Raw genomic sequence first — 13,209 nt, forward strand, 5'->3', positions numbered from 1 at the left:
TGTGTATATAAATTGTATAAGTTATTTCATTTTATACTATTTTTAGGGTGGGGGAATCACCAGTGATCAATAAATGTGGCCCTGATCTTATCAGAGATGGCCCTCCTTCCTTCTCTTCCTTGCCCCCCTCCTCCTCCTCCTCTTCTTCCAACTCTTCCTCCTTAAATTTGTCCTCGTTGTCGTCCCCTGCCTCTCCCTCCTCTTCCCCTAGCTCTCTGTCCATTGTTGGCATCCATTGTTCAAAACAGGTAATCTGACCTTTGACCTTTACTAAAGCAATGATTGTTGTACATGTGAGGAGTGTGTGTGTGTGTGTGTGTGTGTGTGTGTGTGTGTGTGTGTGTGTGTGTGTGTGTGTGTGTGTGAATAAGTGTAGCATTTTGATTGGTTGTGTTTGGAAAAGAAGAGCAAGTAACTTCCTGTCAGATGTTTGTGTCTTAGGTAGAGAATCGTCTGTAGTGTTTTGAAAAAAGTGTTTTATGCAATTGAAAACTGAGTGAAAGGCTGAGAAATAGCTGATGGTTTTGGAGATTTGGTGTGTAGTTTTGCTCTTTGAGGTTTCAAAAAAGGGTGTGATATGTACATTTTTTGTGTGTAAGCAGTTGTAAAAAAAACCTGTAAAAAACACATTCAAAACAGATTGATGCAAATTTTGTGCATTTCAGCAGGACTAGATTTAAATATATGGAAAATCTTAGCAGAATATTTACAATAAAATGAAGTAATAATCATTCCAACCAGCTGATTTCATTGTGATGTTGATGAGAACTTGAGGCCAAAAACCCACCAGTACTGCACAGTATGAGTCATTATACTACACATTTAGTTGTTTTTTGCAGCCCTGGAATTTCATGAGTTATTTTTTGTAAGTAAATTACTATATGCAAAGATATAGAAAAAATAAAGGACATTAAAGCAAGTTTCTGATTCATTCTTGTTTCTTAAACTTTAGTACTGTCAAATGAAAAGGTATGATTCTTACTATATAATGAAATACTGATATCGTTCAAAATCATGCAAACTTCAATGAATGAAGTGATGATGAAGTTCATCATTTTTGTAATGCTCCCGTTGTTTACGTTTCTTAGGTCAGTGTGTAATGAGTGATGATGGTTGCTTTCTGAGTGAGAGGTGTTGCCAGTGTTTTGGTCCTCCGAGCTGATTCTGAGACATGTATGGAGTGGTTTGGTGGTTTGAGTGAGTTTTGGAGGTGAGATTGGCCAAGATGCATGTTGGTAATGCAGGCTGTATGAAGAGTTTTGAAAAAGTGTTTTCAGTATTGCCCGATGCAAAAACCTGTAATATCTGGCCAGGGATAACAGATGAAAATAGAATAGAATGGAATAGAACGTCTTTATTGTAATTGTACCATTAAAAACGTACAACGTACAAATTCAGAAATTCAGAGCCTTGTTAGCATATAACTGTGGAGGTGGGCGTGGTCTGCAATCAGCTGCAGTGGAGAGAAGTGTGGGGATAGCTCATGAGAGCAGTGTCAGGTGCGTTATTTGTCTCAGCTGATTCTTGTTGGACTAATTACACTCTCACTTTATATGCAGTAGCGTGCTGGACCTTCAGAGGACTGCCACACACCACAGAGTCAGCACACTGGACTGTGAGAGATTTTTTTTTTTGTTCTTTGTTAGAAAATTGTGAGCAATGGGACCATGCGCCATGGAATGTAAGGCTGTAAATTTATGTTTAAAGTGTGTGAGCAGTCAAAACAAAGACTGTTGCTTGTCTTGGCTTTGCTATGTGCTGAGACGTGCTACTATAACCTTACAGGCTAACACTGGCTCATTTACAGTTTCCACTGATCAACAAGCACTGTCCATGTCAAATAAACTAAACACAGAAAAATGAAAAGCTAACGTAGCCAACAGTCCAGTACTGATGCTTACTGTAAATTCCTGATTGGATACACTGCCATAGTGACATTCTTTGAGAATATAATAGCATTCCGTCCCGAGACCTAGTTTCATTCATTTACATTTCACAATCCCATTCAGTTCAGCCCAGCAACAACTTTACCAAACCTTTCACCCAGATGTGTGTGTGTGTGTGTGTGTGTGTGTGTGTGTGTGTGTGTGTGTGTGTGTGTGTGTGTGTGTGTGTGTGTGTGTCCTGCTGGCTGGCTGGCTCAGCCATAGTAGTTGTGGTGGAAGCTCTTTGCTCCCATCAGTCTCTATTATCTTGTCCTGGAGGACTGTCCCAGCTGAGCTCAGGCCTGTTTAAAGGATTTATCTACAGACTGCCACAGTTCTAAATTCCAGCTGGTGTCTGTCTGACCTGCAGACATTTTAAGATGCCGTTGTCCCGTTCCCTGTCCATGACGTCCCTGAGCGGGGTGCTGCCGGCCTGGGAGGAAGCCGAGCTGCCTGTGGAGGACCTGCTGCTCTTTGAGGTGGCCTGGGAGGTCACCAACAAAGGTCAGATCACAAGCGTTATGATGCTTTCATTTCCAAAAGAAATCAGATGTTTGAAATTATGTATCCATGCAGTAAGCATGAGTTCAATCCTTTCTTTCAAAGTATTAGGGCTGCAACTAATGATTATTTTCATAGTCGATTAATCTGTCTATTATTTTCTCAATTATTTGATTAGTTATTTGGTCTCTAAAATGTCAGAAAATGGCATAAAAATGTGGAACAGTGTTTCCCAAAGCCCAAGATGATGTCCTCAAATGTCTTGTTTTGTCCACAACTCAAAGATATTCAGTTTACTGTCAGAGATGAGAGAAGAAACTAGAAAACAAAATCACATTCAAGAAGCTGGAATCAGAAATTTCTTTAAAAAAAATGTACTCAAGCAGATTTATTAATCAAAATAGTTAGTGATTCATTTAAAAGTTGACAACTAATCAATTCATCTTTGGAGCTCTACAAAGTATTGCAAAACTATGCAATATTTTACGATACTTAAAGCACCTGTAGCAAACTAATTTCAACTATTTGAATCCATTTTGGATCAAAATCCGTCATAATCATGTGAAAAAATTCATCGACTTTGGCAGGAAAGATTCCTCTAAATGCATAACAACAACGGTTAAATAATAATTCCATACAGAGAATTTCATTAAAAGTAATAAATCAAATATATCCACTGATGCTTATAACTTAGCACTTCAAAAGTCTGGCAGTATTTGTATTATTTTGTGTAACACTGTGCCTCTTAACCCCTGAGAGAGCAAATGTTGAAATCCAGTGAGCATGGAGACAGAGCCTGTTCCCTCTGAAGAGTTAAACATTAAACTGCAGATACGTTGTGAAAGAGGAACAGCTTTTACTTTGGCCGTTTTAGCCTTGGCCTGACATGTATAAAGTCAAAGGCACAAACGTGAACAAATTTGACACTGAACAAACTGGATATATTAATTCCTGGACAAGAGGGGTCAAAATATGCTTGTTGGTGACAGTGTGTCACCCTGTGTCACCATTTCTAATAATTGACTTGACTTGACTTTAGCCTTGACTGAGACAGAGACAGAGCCATACTACAAAGGATGCTGAGGTCATGATCTCTGTACTCTGGGGAATGTAGAGGTTTTGTAACTATGTGTAACATTCAATTTAGGCAAATCAGGTGTGGAAATGGTCTGCCAGTGACTACATGAAATGTTGATTTTGGCACCAATACGTCTAATACAGTATCCTGTGGTGTATAAGGCCTAACGGAGTATAACCATTTTGCAGAGGTGGAAAGAGTACACAAACATTCTACTTAAGTAAACATACTATTACTTTGATGAACTTTTACTTAAGTACAAGAAAAATGACCGGTTAAAAAATCTACTTTGCCAAAGCAATGTTTTTTACTCAGTTACGAATGTGATTTAAAATTTAGCAAAGTACAATACTTCAAACAAAAAAAAAAAAAGTACACAAAGAAACTACTCAGTTACAGTAATGTGAGTAATTGTAATTCATTACTTTCCACCTCTGCCATTTTGTAATGGTTTGGTTGAAAGACAACTGTCACAGATACCATATCTGATTACTAAAACAAAATTAAAGCTATAGTGCATAGTTTCTGTCACCCCCATGAGAAATTCTAAGAAATGACAACCCTGTGGCACGTTAAGTAATTGTGCTTCACCCCCACCCCTCCTCCACCCAGTTACTAATAGCCAAGGAGGACACGGAGGATTAAAAAAACATGATGGACTCTTCAGAAGAGGTCATTATCTTCACTTGAGTTTCTGCGTGGGAAAGTCACTGGACGACACAATCTTCTGAACATAGTCATACTGAGAAATCCAGAGAGAGTTGTGTGGAGCTGATGGTCTTAATTAGCTTTGTAGCAACTAATTTGGCAATGGCTTGAATGTAACTGACGTTCATTAATATCAAAAAGTTACACACTGAAGCTTTAACAACCAAAAACAGTAAAACCAACCAAAACCCTTCTTATCCAGAAAGCCCCATGAAGAGTCATAACCTCTAAAGTATTTCTAAAATGCCCTTCTTTCCTGTAAACTTTGATTTTGACTTGACAGCAACTGCAGCCCTTGCATCAGTAAAACCTGCATGAATCTACATGTTGAATATCTGTGCAGTCTTTTTCACAGTCGTGAATATACTGTAAGTCTAAGTGAGTTCTTCTGCTTCTATGCAGTACGTGGTCATGTTGTAAAACAGTTAAAGGTTATTGGCCATTCTGCTGTTTTCTCTGCCCTCAGCTGTTATGTAACGCCTGCTCTCTGATGCAGTTTAGACGTCATTATGGGCTCACTGATTGTTGATGGCCGTTCATAATCAATATTTGTCTTTTTGTTTCCACGTGAGAGACTGGGAAAAACACTTCCACGTGTTCTGGCCTGTTGCAAAATAGAAAATTCTGTTTGTGTTCGACAAACTACACTAAATAGCCCAGTATCAACCTCAAGATTACTGGAGACCCATTTGAGCATTTAGGTTTAATAAAAGAGTATTTTAAAGCTATAGTGCGTAGTTTCTGTCTCACCCATGAGTAATTCTAAGGAATGACAACAAAACTGTCGGCATGTCCACATGATACAAGCCTTCCGTGATCGCGCACCACCCCCACCCCTCCTCCATGCAGTTACTAGTAGCCGAGGAGGACAAGGAGGATTAAAAAAACATAATGGACTCTTCAGAAGAGGTCATTATCTTCACTTGAGTTTCTGCGCGGGAAAGTCGCCGGACGACACAATCTTCTGAACATAGTCATACTGAGAAATCCAGAGAGAGTTGTGTGGAGCTGATAGTCTTAATTACCGTTGTATCAACTCATTTGGCAATGGCTTGAATGTAATGGATGTTCATTAATATCAAAAAGTTACGCACTAAATCAGAGATCTTCAACAGGGGGTCTGTGACCCCTAGGGGGTCGTCAGAGTTACTGCAGGGGCGCAGCCAAAATATAGTTTGATGTATATTATTTGAAAGTTTGTTTTTTTAAATTAAAATATGTCTAAAAATATACATCACCATGAATCCAACATATTGTATTGTAAAGATGAATTGGCCTATTCGTACAAAAAACCCATTTAATTTACACAACATTGATGATATACTTACTAAGTAAGTAGCCATTATAGTAGCCATCCGCAGATAAAGTTTACCTTAAAGCTTAAGGACTTACTTTACCTTCCACATGTATGTTTAACCAGGGGCGATTCTATGATCAGACCTTTAGGAGGGCTCAGCCCCTAATGAGAATGTTACACGGATACAGTGCCCCCCCGCTAAATCAGTAATTTAATTATCTGATAATCTCTGAGCTAGCTACTGAACAACAACGTCAGCTAACGTTTTTAACTAAACCGGACAGTTTAGTAACACAATGTTCTAACATTCAGCAATTTAATCTAATCTTCACCATTAAATGACCAACTTCTTCTCTGGGGACTACCAACGTTAAACTTCACAACCGTCTCCTGCTCTCCCTCTGACAGATCAGATAGAGACTCAGCCAAAGGAGGGAGTCTGGCACAACCTCCTCTGATTGGCTGAAACTACGTTTCTGTTAACCCTTTCCTTATATTAAACCTGTTTCAAGCCCTTTGAACCTGTAATTGTTTGTCCTCTGTCACTAACAGACAAGTTCACAAACTCTCACTTGAAGTACCAAAATTGATTTGAAAAAAAAAAGTTTTTTTATTATTGTAATTTTTAGGGGGGCTGAGATGAAATTTAAGGGGACTTACCCCCTAAAAAGGGTCCCATGTGTTTAACATTAAAACATAATGTTTAAATAATGTATTATATCCATATATCCATTTTCATCCATCTGTCCGAGTTTAATATGCAACTACATTTTTATACAATATTTGTAGTAGGGGGTCCCTGCTCGGTCTCACTTTCAGCTAAGGGGTCCTAGGCCTAAAAAACGTTGGACCCCTGCACTAAAGCTTTAGGCACAGACTTTACATTTTTTGAGTTTGTCTACACCTACAGCAATCTTTTCATGTACACGGTTTACAGACGCATGTCTACTGGTTTATTAATGTTTAATTGATTTAGTGGATTGGTGGGAGTTACTGTACAATTTGGAATTTAGGGGCACCAAGTAGATTGTGAAAAAGTATGCTTCATCATTTGACATGTAGAAATTAAATAAAAAAGTTAAAAACGTGATATGAAAGAAATTTAATATTGAACTGGTGAAGGGGATATCCTGAGATGAGTTTGGAGTTTTTTTTTATCTGCATAAAAATCCTCCCAAGGACCGTCTCAATTTGATTTCAGACTTTTCGTTATTATCAGATTTTTCCTGACTTTTAAGATCCAAAACAAACAGATAAATAAAAATTTCAAAGTCGACTGCATAAAAGCTCTGAAATTAACTTTTGTCTTGGGACACGTGCCTCTCAAGTCTCTTAATAGCTCCAAATATGGATGTATTGCATATTTCCTTTGTCACAATAACAAGGGCTTTTTTGAAAATGAAGAAACATTTGCATTCAAAATATATGATGGATTATATACACTTAGAATTTAGGTTTACCTATAAAAACCGTATCAGATATGACAGCTTATAACAGAACAGTGACAAAACTAATGACTTTGACTGTGAGGTCAACTATACAACAGCATCATATAACTAATAAATAACACAAATGGAAAAATGCAACAACAAACATTTTACTCCAGTCAAACTATGGCTGTGTTTCATTAGTTTTTCAACATGCCCTCCTTCACTTCCCCTCAGCCCTTGGTATGACGTCATAGCATTCGTCGCACGGAGGCCACTTGGAGAGCAGAGGTAAAGTGGGCGGGGCAGGAGTGGGGGAGTGAAATGGAACACACCTGCCCTCGTTCACTTTCAGCCCAAACTACACGGATCGACCGCCAGTTGTAGGCTTAGCCCTACTGCTTCGAGTGTGTTTTATTATCCATCTTATTTTCTATTAATTATCGCATTCTATCCCCGTTTTTATGTTCATTCTATGTCTGCTTAAGTCATGCAATTTCCTTATTGTACAGTAGGCCTATTTCTTATATGAAAGGCACAATACAAATATTTATAGAAAGTATTATTACTGCTTTTTACGCATCATAAATACCTGCAGTAAAGATAGTAATCAACTGCATGAGTTTCAGATTTAGAAAGTTTGTGATCTGTATCATGATTAATCATATTAATGCTTACATCTCGCAAAAACAGAATTTCTTCCATGCATTTACAGATAATGTTGGAAATAAAGAAATCACACATACAACTATCTAGTAAATACAATGTATAAAGTAAATATTAATTGACATTAGTTATATTACATGGTGCAGTAAAATATCAAGCTAACAATGAGGAAACTAAAAAGTTTAAATTATTCATCTTCTCCTTCTTTGGTGGTCAGCAACCAGAGTTTTAGCTGTTGTACATTACTGCCACATAACCATGATGTATTTTCTTGCACCAAATGCATAACTGCAATGCAGTGTGGGTGATATCCACCTCTGGAGTGACTATCGTTGTTAACTCGCTCCCTCAGCCCTCCGAGGGTCGATCTCACCCAGTTCACTTCAGTTTGTCAGACAATTGGAGCGACACTTAAGATGGCGGCGGGGATTCCCCCGAAGTGTTTAGGGGAAGTGAACGAGGGCATGTTGAACCACTATTGAAACGCAGCCCATGTCACTGAGCTTTCTGACTTCATATGGATCAAGGGCCCACACCTAAAATATGAAAAGTTTGCTAAAAGCATCATAACAAATACATAACAGACAATGGTTTAGTAAAGCCACTTCTTATATTAAGAAGAATGGGACACAACCAAATATTGATGTGCACATGTCAGTTTAACTGTCATAAAAAAGGTAGAACAGGGTCCCAAATGTAAATCTGCACGAATTTTATCTTGAGAAGTTAAAAAACACAACTTCAGAGCTGTCTTTTCCATTCATTGATTGTGAACCTGCAGTTGGAGGAATCTACACAGTGATCCAGACCAAAGCCAAGATCACAGTGGATGAATGGGGGGAGAACTACTACATGATGGGGCCCTACTTCGAACACAACTTTAAGACCCAGGTGGAGGCCTGCGAGCCGCCAAACCCCGCCATCAGGAAGGCCATGGACGCTCTCATCCACAACGGCTGCCAGGTGGGAGAGAGACAAATTGTCTTATGTCTAACTTGTTTCAGGAAATGGGGAGTGCTGTCTTAGTTTTAATATCATTTAAAGACCCCCTCCAACGAAAACCAAGTATTTAATCTTGTTAACATTTTTTATATGCTACAAGACATATGAGCGAAATATGCAGTCAACGCCATGGCTGAGCATTTCAGCCTTGAAACTGCAAGGTACCAATGACGGTCTCAAAAAATGAATTTAGACAGCCAGGGAAAAGTCAAACGTCCCAGACTAAAGAACCTCACCTGTCAACATTAGCATAATGCTAAGGCGAAACCAGCAAGCTACGCTAAACAAAGGGGTATCAAAAGAGAAGCCAGGGGTGTGATCAGCCCCGACAATAAAAGCAATATATAAATGAGGGAGAGAGAGTAGGTGTGCCCCTTTTCAGAGTTTTTTCAAACTTTTTATGTGGGAAAACCAGGTTAAACAAATATATCAATCATAGCAGAGTCTGGAGCGGGTTGTCCATTAAAGCCCTTTCAGACACAACGTGATTTGAGCTGCGCTTGCTGCTGGGTTCAGTGCACATCTGACTAGGTGTTTGGGGACAGAGGATATTCAATTTGATTCAATTCAATTTATAATAATAATAGGCAGAGTTTTTAAAACTTCTAGCATCCTTCAGCAAGGCAATGAACCTCAAATTGCTCTCCATGTGTTTGTATGTGAAGGGGAGGAGTTGTCATTCACCTTGGACAAAAGCTTCTGTCAAATACATAATGTAACTGAGTTCATTTTTCCAAAACTTCTCATACAGCACAACTGCTGTACATAAGCTCACATCTTTTTGTAAGTAGTACTACTAGCATGCTAGCTACTACAGCTAACACCACCACCACTACTACTGTACTGCTTTTAACCACTTCAACTACTACTGTACTAGCACCATAAAAAAACTATATGATACGAATTAGCATTACTGCTAAACCATTACTCTAATAATAAATCAGATTACCAATGTTTTTTCTCAGTAATTGTAGAGGGAGCATTCTATCATACGGAAGAGGATTAGGGCCACATGTGAAAAATGTATTTGAGGTCTGAGTTCAAAGTCTAAACATTTTTAAGTAAAAAAAAAGCCCTAATTCTGAGAATAAAGTTAGAATTCTGAGATTTAAGTCAGAATTCTGACTTTTGTGTCAGATGATTTTAATCTCAGAATTCAATACATTTGTTGCCCATGTGGCCCTAATCCTCTTCCGTACTATGAAGTTGGTGTTCAACATTGATTTTTTTTTTTTTTTACTATTGATATTTTCTATTTGCATATATGCAATACCAAGGTGCTAAACTAGAGCTTTGAGAACTTTCATTCAACCCTTCCAACAGTGTCACTGTGTACTGTGTATGTTACTGTTAACCAAAATCTCACTGAGGGGGCTGATGCAGTCTAGCTCTATCCACCAATAACTGGCCACTAGATGGCGGTCATAAACCAAAGACCCTGATGATCCAGGGGAATAGACAAATTATATACTCCCGTATGGTCAACATGCTATACACCATTTCTGTGTGCTATAGGCAGCTGATTGGCTGATAAAATGAATCATCACTACATTTATGAGTCCATGATTTGTTAGAAACATCAGATTTTATGTTTCAACCCTGCAAACCTCAAGAGAACATGAGCAGCCAACAGTGCCTGACCACATAAAGATAACCTGAAAGTCACCGGTCGACACAATCTTCTGAACATAGCCATGCTGCGAACTCCAGAGAGAGTTGTGTGGAGCTGATAGTCTTAATTAGCTTTGTAGCAACTCATTTGGCAATGGCAAAACGTTACGCGCTAAAGCTTCAACCAAAAAACTAGTACATGTAGGGATTCTATTTCTACTTAAGTAAAGACACTGAAAACTTTGTCTACCACTTTTACTTGCCAGAAAAGTGCCAGCAAGCTGTGTGTGAGCAAGAAATTGACAAATTGGCACTCTCATCACAGTATGATTTCAGTGTACCCAAGCACACTGGAATTAGATTTTGAAAATATATTTCTAAAATGGTACCTCTCTCACTGGGCTTCCTTTGTTGTTGCAGGTTCATTTTGGCCGCTGGCTGATTGAGGGCAGCCCCTTTGTGATCCTGTTTGACATTGGCTCTGCAGCCTGGAACCTGGACCGCTGGAAGGGGGACCTGTGGGAAACCTGCAGGATAGGCCTGCCCTACCACGACCGAGAGGCCAACGACTCGCTCATCCTGGGATCCCTGATCGCCTGGTTCTTCAAAGAGGTGAGCTGGTGTTCAGCCTGCTGTTCAGCACACTGCTTATCCGTCATTTCCCTCCTGCTGCCATTTGTGGCTACAAACGTGTGAAATTGCCTGGTGCAGCTTTAAGTTACAATATGAACTTATAGGTAAACACTTGTATTTCCAACTCAGATGCATCTTTTGTTCTCCAGTTGACAGACCAGCTGGGAGACAAGCTCAATGTCATCGGTCATTTCCACGAGTGGCAGGCGGGTCCAGGGGTTATTCTCTCTCGCTCCCGCAAGATTCCCATGGCAACGGTCTTCACTACACACGCCACTCTGCTGGGACGATATCTCTGTGCTGGGAATGCCGACTTTTACAACAACCTGGACAAGGTGAGAGGTTAGGAGGGTTGGCCATGACACATACTGTCGCTGCTGAAAACTACATTGTAACAAATATGGACACAAAGCAGGCAATTGCCACATTATTAATGTGGGTGATGATGCAGATCCTGCATTCATTTTCTCATAGGCCCCGTTCTGACCTTGTTGTAAAATTGGATCTGAGTGATCGGCTCTAGGTACAGGTGAAAACTCATGTGTCATGGCCAACACATTGAGATCTAATCACTCAGACCACATTCGGAGGTGGTTTAGGCCCCATGTGGCCACATTCTTATAGCAGTGAGAACAGGAATGTGTCCTGGGACACATTAAGGACCACCTACTCAACTGTGAGTGTAACTACTACTCATTCAAAGTATTTTTTCTTGCCAAAGAAACCACTGAGAGTACGTTGTGTGTTTTGGAAGTTATCATCCTGTCTGTGATGTGTCTCTGGCTTTGTTCCAGTGCTGCCTGCTCTTATACCCCCGGCTGTCTGGAGCTCTTGGCAGCTTTCTGCAGCGCTGTTGATTGAAAAAAGCAGCCGCAAGTATACAATAACCTTATTTTTAGTTTTATAAAAACCCAAATTCACTACAGACATTCCTGCTCTTATGTTATCTGTATGTATTAGTCTCGCATTGCCAGAGCTATACAGCACTGTGTACACAAAGCAGTGGCTGTAAAAAGGTTTAATTTCCTTTAAATCTTTCACAATAAAAGTTCTCAGTTATTTTGTTATTTAAATGCTTTTATTATGAAGCGGCAAAATCAGTAAAGTTGGGTCTTCATAAGCAGTAATGTAACACAACTCATAATCGAAATAAAGCAGCTATAGCACTTCAAACCACAACGATTCAGTTAGAAGCTACAAACGTTAATATTGTCCTTACATGGTGGTGCAATAACTTTAATTTCTGTGGTTCTAAGGAAATACCATGAAGATGCTGTGTGATCTGCTGTGGCCACTGTACTTGATGGGTACTTTAAGGTGACAGGATATACACACAATGAATATATTTAGTAGCACTTAGGCCATGGGTTTCTAAGGGGAAGTCTGGAGTCTGTGTTTAAGTCTTGTCTCTATCATTACTGGAGCCAGAAAATCTTAGCTCTTGCAACAAAAGCTGACTCTGTGGCTGTAAAACAATTATTTTCAAAATCACAGGCAGAAAGAAAAACTCAATGGACACTCAAAGGAGTGAAATTAGCAACAAGGATCCAAACATCTTGTATAACAAAATGATTGATTTGAGTAAGTTGGGATAATGAATGGATAACAGACCACTGACCACTGACCACATTGACTTTGTGTAGGTCTTTGAAGCCAGCATTCAGTAGTTTTTTATTTAATTTTTTAAATTTATTTATTTACATACATGTACAAAGAACATGTACAAAGAACATGAGATCGTCATGGGTGTTACAGCAATAATCAAAGTATTCTTTTACACATACATCATGATACAGTGTCATATTATTCAGAGTACATACACAATCCATACTGCTTATGTGATTCACCACGAGTGATGATCACATATGGACATTGAGATTTCCCATACACGTCTGCTTGTCCATATGAACAACATATTAAAATTAACAAACTTGAACTTGAAAGCTTGAAAAATTCTGAACTTGCGCACACACACACACACACACACACACACACACACACACACACATTCACGTTCTCTTGCATTAGATTCATTTTCACTTTCAAAGGTTCATGCCAAAAAATCTTAGCCTTTTACAGAGACTTCGTGCATCATTAGTGATGTTGAGCTGTGTGTGGAGGGGTCGATGTGATGTTTGTAATTGGCTCTGTTCTGCTCACATTCTAAAGGTCAGCATGGAGGTAAAGGCCACGCACTGGCTGAATGGATAATTGACAGACAAGGTGTTTGTAACCCTCAACCTGATAAGAAGGTCCATAGGAACTTAACATCCATTCTATTGATGGAATCATATCAATATGCATTTTCAGTTTTGTTGACAGTGACACACTATGCAGCCAGAATAGAGGAAACGAAGCAGT

At 39.2% G+C, this 13,209-nt stretch overlaps 1 protein-coding gene across 3 annotated transcripts in view; it reads left to right on the plus strand.

The window, feature by feature from the left end:
• Window positions 1-1,520: 1,520 nt before the first annotated feature.
• Window positions 1,521-13,209, plus strand: part of gys2 (glycogen synthase 2) — a 30,788-nt gene continuing 19,099 nt past the window's right edge. Inside the window, exons 1-5 of one of the 3 annotated variants that reach the window (XM_031316904.2) lie at window positions 1,521-1,615; window positions 2,296-2,429; window positions 8,384-8,565; window positions 10,636-10,827; window positions 10,998-11,183. In XM_031316904.2, coding sequence (XP_031172764.1) covers window positions 2,306-2,429; window positions 8,384-8,565; window positions 10,636-10,827; window positions 10,998-11,183 — 684 coding nt within the window. In that variant the 5' untranslated portion in view covers window positions 1,521-1,615; window positions 2,296-2,305. Of the gene's footprint in view, window positions 1,616-2,140; window positions 2,430-8,383; window positions 8,566-10,635; window positions 10,828-10,997; window positions 11,184-13,209 lie in introns of those variants that run through there. The other 2 variants (XM_031316906.2, XM_031316905.2) reach the window with 2 other exon arrangements.

Source organism: Sander lucioperca, chromosome 20, assembly GCF_008315115.2.
Source record: "Sander lucioperca isolate FBNREF2018 chromosome 20, SLUC_FBN_1.2, whole genome shotgun sequence".
Lineage (NCBI taxonomy): Eukaryota > Metazoa > Chordata > Actinopteri > Perciformes > Percidae > Sander > Sander lucioperca.